The 7,500-nt window shown below is 39.7% G+C and overlaps 1 protein-coding gene across 1 annotated transcript in view; it reads right to left on the reverse strand.

Moving 5' to 3' along the window:
• LOC122245181 (chitin deacetylase 1) overlaps positions 1-7,403 on the reverse strand; it is a 9,175-nt gene extending 1,772 nt beyond the window's left edge. The window contains exons 1-4 of the mRNA XM_043003134.2: positions 7,278-7,403; positions 1,046-1,170; positions 551-707; positions 60-218 (exon numbers count right to left, since the gene is read on the reverse strand). Of these exons, the coding sequence (XP_042859068.2) occupies positions 60-218; positions 551-707; positions 1,046-1,170; positions 7,278-7,314 (478 nt within the window). The 5' untranslated portion in view covers positions 7,315-7,403. The remainder of the gene's footprint in view (positions 1-59; positions 219-550; positions 708-1,045; positions 1,171-7,277) is intronic.
• Between the last annotated feature and the right edge of the window lie 97 nt (positions 7,404-7,500).

Below are 7,500 nucleotides of genomic sequence, written 5' to 3' on the forward strand. Positions count from 1 at the left end.
TGACTTTTAACGCTACAGTACTTGTGGTGCAGAATAGAAATAGGTAACATCACACTTACTGCAGATGTTCTCGTCCGATCCGTCATTGCAGTCAGCTACGCCGTCGCAGAACAAATCCTTCCTCAGACATTCTCCGGATCCGCATTCGATGTCCGTGCCGGGGCAGTTGGACACCTCGCCCTCGGGCACCGGCCATCTGGGCTCGGGCAGGCGGCTCTCTGGAAGTGGCAAGGTTTGTTACATTCAGCGCTTTCATTTCTCTAACAATTAGCCATTTGATTATAGAAATAAAAATTATGATAGCTATAACAATAACTCATGATTACAGGGGATATAATACTCCTCGTGTAAATAATAATAACAATAACTATAGCACTGTCCTTGGTGATAGTAGTAGTAATGACTATAATACTACTAATGATAACAACAATGACTTTGAGTAATGATACCAATTCATCATCACCATAGACAAAACAAAATTACCAGTGTATGACACGTTTAACCATACACTCTCAAACGAAACATTAACACGCGCATTTGTACAACTCACTTTCGAACTGAGCGCAGTTGTAGACCTTGTTCCTTCCCTTGCAGATCTGCTGTTCAATATCGAAGAACAAACTGGCTGGACAGTTGTTCTTGCTGAGGGCCTTCTTGCCTCCGGGCGCAGGGATGCAGCGGTAGTAGATTCCGCAGAACTGGCGGGCCTGAAAACGAAGGGGGGGGGGGGTGATCAAGACGTCTAAGATATACATTTTTTCAGATCAGATTAAAGAGATTTTTTTTCTTTTTTTTAAATGTCTGAATTGATGTGTCCTTATATACCTGCTTGTATGTTATTTGTCTGTGAGTGCTTTGAGTGCTTTGAGTGTGTGTGTGTGTGTGTGTGTGTGTGTGTGTGTGTGTGTGTGTGTGTGTATGTGTGTGTGTGTGTGCGAGTGTTTTAGTTGTGTGTACATCCGTGCGTGTGTATGTTTGTATGCTCATTGGTTTCGAAAATGTATATCTACACATGTGATCATGACTAGCCGTCAAGAGCCCTTACCTCATCTTCAAAAACGTCTCCCAAGTTCTGTCTGAAGAATTCTTGGGAATCGCGCCCTAAGCAGTATTCTTCAGGTGTCATCTCTCTGAGCTCGAACTCCTGGGCGGCGGCCAGCCCCGCCACGACTGAAATAAAAAAAAATGAACATATAAGTATTACATAATAATGGTAACCTATCAGCTATTGCAATATCATGGAAATAAATTGGATTTCGACAGCGTAATGGTAATAGGAAATTTTAGCGAGGTGATTCCCTTTATTGAATTCGCTTTTTTACTTTCTCTTCTTCCTTTTGGTATTCTTTCTCATTTCAACACGCACACACACACACATACAGGTATATATATATATATATATATATATATATATATATATATATATATATATATATATATATATATATATATATATATATATATATATATATGTATATATATATATGTATATACACACACAGACACATACTTGCGCAGTATTGTTCTAAGGGAATGAAGGGGGGGGGTAGTATTTCAAAGATATTTTCCAGGTATTTTGGTGCAGACTACAACACTTTTATTGTCATTGATAATGTATATGCATACATACAACTTTAGTACAACCTTAGCAATCCGACACACACACACACACACGTGTGTGTGTGTGTGTGTGTGTGTGTACATATATGTGTGTGTGTGCATATGTGTGTGTGTGTGTGTGTGTGTGTGTGTGTGTGTGTGTGTGTGTGTGTGTACATATATGTGTGTGTGTGTATATGTGTGTGTGTGTGTGTGTGTGTGTGTGTGTACATATATGTGTGTGTGTGTGTGTGTGTGTGTGTGTGTGTGTGTGTGTGTGTGTGTGTGTGTGTGTGTGTGTGTGTGTGTATGTGCATATATGTGTGTGTGTGTGTGTGTGTGTGTGTGTGTGTGTGTGTGTGTGTGTGTGTGTGTGTATGTGTGTGCGTGCTTGTTTGTGTGTCGTCTACTAAGGGTTTTTATGTCCTTATTCTTTCTTGGAAGAGATCAGGAGGCATTCTTTGCTGAGGTTTCTTCGAAAGGTCAACGGCGACATTTTAAATGTCATGATGGCTAACCTAACAACTGTTCCCTATCCGGCTTTCTTCGTGCTTTATTAGTATTCTATTCTAATCTCTTTATATCATACACACACACACACACACACACACACACACACACACACACACACACACACACACACTAACACATAACATACACACACCCGAGGCACACAAACTCGAAGATGTAAGTGCATTCGCGGCATTGTGCAACAGGCTATCAAGAGGCAGCCGTTGCAACGATGCTGCGAGAGTGAAAGCCTTTCTCTCGAGAGGCTCCGAAAGTGAGCGCTCAGGAACGCAGTTATCGGCGAATTCTAGCGATGGTGACGCCGCAATTGTGTCAAGAACAAGTCGCCAAGTCCGGTCGAGAGATTACAAAATATATATTTTTTTTAGGGGGGGAGGGGAGTGGAAGAGAAGCTCCCTCCTCCCCCTCACGCCTGTTATTGGGGGCGGGGTGGAGGTTGGGGGTAGGGGGGGGGGGCGCAAGATTCCGGTTTTCCTTTCACTTGGGGGAACTGGTGTTACAAGTTGTGATACAGGGCTCCTATTTGGCCTCGCTCTCTATCTGTCTCTCTATCTCTCTCTACCTATTTACGTATTTATTGCCATACATTATATATATATATATATATATATATATATATATATATATATATATATACATATCTATCTATCTATCTATATCTATCTATCTATCTATCTATCTATCTATCTATCTATATATATATATATAACTTATATAGATAGATAGATAGAGATAGAAACATAAATGCAGGTGCAGGTATAGACAGATAGATAAACTCACGAGAATGTATGTGTGCACACATGTGTTTGTATGTAGACGTGGAGGTAGAAAAATAAACAGACCTGATAGATACGATGGTGCCTGCAGTGATTACGTTAAGGCTAGATGCAGTTACAATATCGTTCTAGTATTTGTATCAAGAAAAAGAATCAGAAAATAGAGAACGAAAATAGAAAGAAAGATTGTCATGGTGCATTTCGTGAGCACATAGTATATGATCATCACGGAATAACTTTTACCTTTTGTGTATCGTGGTCGGAAAGCGTTGCAGCTACCAACCATGGATCACGAAACGCCTCAGCTTTCACTTGTACCGTGAGCTTCGAAGAAAATAAAAATGCTCTTGGCAGGAAAACCCAAGTTCCCCCTTCCAATCACCTCCCTCGTTTTCTCTTCGAAACACTTTCTAGAGGATAAGTATTTCGGTTAATGGGCGGGCCTCTTCACCACGGGCGTGTGGGTCACCGCGAGCCCTCTCTCAATTCCAGCCGCCATTTATGATAAGCTAAGGTGTCGCTTCCAACCAATGATGACGTTTGAAATACTTTGGGTTTCTTAATAAAAGACACTCTGAGCCAAGGTCGGCGTGACGGTGATTATCTAGCATTACGTGCACATTGTGATTAATGGCAAAAGGTGATATTGGAAAGAATAAAGAAACAAGAGAGAAAATTAAATAGTAATGATGGAAGGAGAAGATACTGGAAGAGAAAGAGAAAGAGAAAGAGAGAGAGAGAGAGAGGGGGGAGGGAGAGAGAGGTGGGGAGTTAGAGAGAGAGAGAGCAGCAACATAATATCACCTCCATTAGAATCATCTTTCATCAGATCCAACAGGTCGCAGCCGGTCGATTGCGTCACCCGAGCTTCTGAAAGCGGTGATTGGCAGCCGAAATACCTTCACATCGGCAACAGGTCATTTGTAGGTCATGGGGTCACAAGGTCACGAGAGTAGTATTACCCGTAAGGTTCGTATACAGTAAAACACTATAGGAATCTTTAGGTGTAAAGGCAGCGTCTCATAAGTGTATTTAGAAATTTCCAAATATGGTCGATTCTTTGGTACTCGATTCGAACAAGTACCTCATGCACTAAATACTCTAAAATTGGTATATTATAACATTAGTGAATTTTGATACATTATCTCCATTTTTCCCTAAACTTCAGTTACGATTCTTTTGGCGATTTCAATGCGAAGTAAATAGTAATCCAAGGAAAATTTTCTTCGTGAGATGAAAGGAATGCATATTATGATACTCGAGCATTACAACATATTTACACTCACAGAGTCGTTATTGCGATAGATATCATTCTGACTCAAGGAAAAAATACTGTTTTGTTCGCAAACGAAATATATGCATTAGGAGAATAGTAAGTAAATATAACAGGAATTATCCATGGTCTACATACAAAAGATCGTGTTTACATGAGACCTAAAACTGAATATTCAAAGCATAATAGTATGAAATGTATACACGAGAAGAACAGTTGCAAAGAAAGTAACTTTCCTCCAAGAGAAAATAAATGCATGAGCTGGCTAGGGCTGCATTCTTTCATGAATACGCACTTCTGTTATGTTCTTAGTAGTCGACAATATATTCTTTAAAAAATCCAAATGCATACTGAGATAACGATCATTACCAAACTAAGCAACGTCATGAGCAGAAACAACGTCAAAAAAGTAAAAGACAACAAAACACAATCGTTGTAGAAAGCGCCAGAGAGAGTTTGTTTTGATTTGAAAAGATGAAGCTGGACGGGCATATTTTGAAGCCAAGACTTTCACTACCATGAGGGAAAGTGTCATGAGGGAGGATAGCGGGCGTGGAGAAGGTTGGATGCTGAGGTATGGATGTGGGGCATCTGCTAGGGGGGAGGATGGGGTGACGGTAGGGGAGGGGGCGAACGGGGAAAGCCTTGTGGTAAAAATCTGGGAAGATTAGGGGGAGGGGAGAAGGGGGATAGAGAGAGACTGAAAGGGCCGGAGGGAGAGACGCGCAAGAAAAGAATGATGGATAGAGAGACAGACAGTAGACAGAGGAATGGAGAGAGAGGGAGAAAAAGGGTGAAAAGGCGTGATTTAAGAAGGCAGGGAGAAAGAAAATCTGTAAGATATTAAGTAAGCAAAATGATGTAATATGGAACTGATCTAAAAAAAACTAAAAGGAAAGAATCAAAGACGAAAATAGAGAAAGGATAAGAAATGGGTAGATAGAAGTTACGAATATATATATATATATATATATATATATATATATATATATATATATATATATATATATAGATAGATAGATAGATAGATAGATAGATAGAGATAGATATATAGATAGAGAGTCGTACACACACACACACACACACACACACACATATATATATGTGTGTGTGTGTGTGTGTGTGTTTGTGTTTGTGTGTGTGTGTGTGTGTATGTGTTTGTGTGTGTGTCTTAACATATTTCTACTGGCCAGATAAATAATATATTATAGCATGAAGTGAAGAAAAAAGGGGAAAGAAGGAAGATGAGAACAAGAATAAGGGAACAGGGAGAGAGAACCAAGGAAAGAAAGGCATGGAGAAAATACTAAAAGCTGAAGAAGGAAGGGGAGAAAAAGTTAAACTGAAGTAGAATGGAATGGCGATAGAATTAGAAAAAAAGAAAGAAAAAAAAAACATAGAACGTGCATCAAGAAAGAGAAGAAGAGAGGGAAGGAAAATGGCTGACAGTATATATATATATATATATATATATATATATATATATATATATATATATATATATATATATATATATATATATATATATATATGTGTGTGTGTGTGTGTGTGTGTGTGTGTGTGTGTGTGTGTGTGTGTGTGTGTGTGTGTGTGTGTGTGTGTGTGTGTGTGTGTGTGTGTGTGTGTGTGTGTGTGTGTGGGTGTGAGAGAGAGAGAGAGAGAGAGAGAGAGAGAGAGAGAGAGAGAGAGAGAGAGAGAGAGAGAGAGAGAGAGAGAGAGAGAGAGAGAGAGAGAGAGAGAGAGAGAGAGAGATTCATAACAACACCTATCCAGGAATCTACAAAGAATCTACAAATGATACTAGACCAAGTGCCAGTCATCATCAATCAATGATCGCAAATTGCAAAATCCGATTCGGTGCCGGAGAGAACTGCTTTCTCGCATTCTCGGACCACGTGGCAAATTTGAAAGTAAGAGTGTCGTTACACAAGCACATGAACACAGGGAGTTTCTCTAAGGATACACTAAAACCTTGCCATTCGTTTTGGGTGTGATTATGTATGTATGTATGTGTATGTTTATATATATATATATATATATATATATATATATATATATATATATATATTATATATATATATATATATATATATATATATATATATATATATATATATATATACATACATATTATACATGTAGTGTGTGTGTGTGCGTAGGCTTGTGTGCATAAAATATATGCACGTGTATATATACATACATTCATAAATACACACAGGCACACACATATATACATATACATACATATATATATATATATATATATATATATATATATATATATATATATATAATATATATATATATATATATGCATATATATATATGTATGTATATATATATATATATATATATATATATATATATATATATATATATGTATATATATATATATTTGTTTATTTGTATGAACGTCTAATTTTCTGTTGTCTACAAAGAACTCCTCTCGATGCTTTTGACACCTTAAATGATTTTTGAAAGTCAAGCCTACGCCTAATTTCACCGGCTGAATGAGCCGCGCATGCAACTGACAGTGAAGTGACGCTGGGAGTGATGCAAGTCATCGATTTAAGCTTTAGTCTCATCTGCACGTAAATCTACATCTATCTTTCTATCTGTCTATCCGTGACTAATGCCATTCCCCCCACTTCACTGGTTCACTTTCACTAATGCACGTCACGATCTCGGCTCGTTGCAAAGACATGACTGAATCCTACGAATAGAAGAAAGAACTTCCACGATTACAGCCTGCGGGAAAAGGATCGGATTCTGACATCTCGTATCCTTTCACATTCGGGAGAGACAGAGCCAGACTGTGGCGTTCGAGGGAAGGGACCTTTAGGTGTCTCAAACCTCCCTCAGGAGCCTCGAGTCTCACTCCGTCGGCCCCCCGTCCCAGGGCCTGCGTTTCAGTTCGCCAATCGAGGGCCACGGGCACTGGGCAGCATCCAAGAACACTTCACTGTTGCAGTGCAGATTTTTCTTAACGATCTTATCCCGCTGGCTGACATGCTTATGTTCCGTTAACAGTACAGTAAAACAGCAAGGATAGGAAATGTAAAAGCTGGTTGTGAAACGTGATAGAAATTGACACTCACGGAGGGCGAACAGGGACGTAATCACTTGGCGTGTCATGATGCACTCCTGAGGTCTCCGAGCAACCGTCACCCTTACTTATATAGCAGCGAGTTGCGCATGCGCCACCACCGGCCCTGGTCGCTCCACCACACTCTTCCCTCCCCCTCCTCTCTCCTCCCCCCCTCCTTGCAGGCCACTTTCACCTGCCACAAGGGTCGAGGCCACACCATACCAGCTGCGACC

The sequence above is a fragment of the Penaeus japonicus genome, unplaced genomic scaffold (genome assembly GCF_977035675.1).
Source record: "Penaeus japonicus unplaced genomic scaffold, GWHDUDI00000001_assembly GWHDUDI00000006, whole genome shotgun sequence".
Taxonomy (NCBI): domain Eukaryota; kingdom Metazoa; phylum Arthropoda; class Malacostraca; order Decapoda; family Penaeidae; genus Penaeus; species Penaeus japonicus.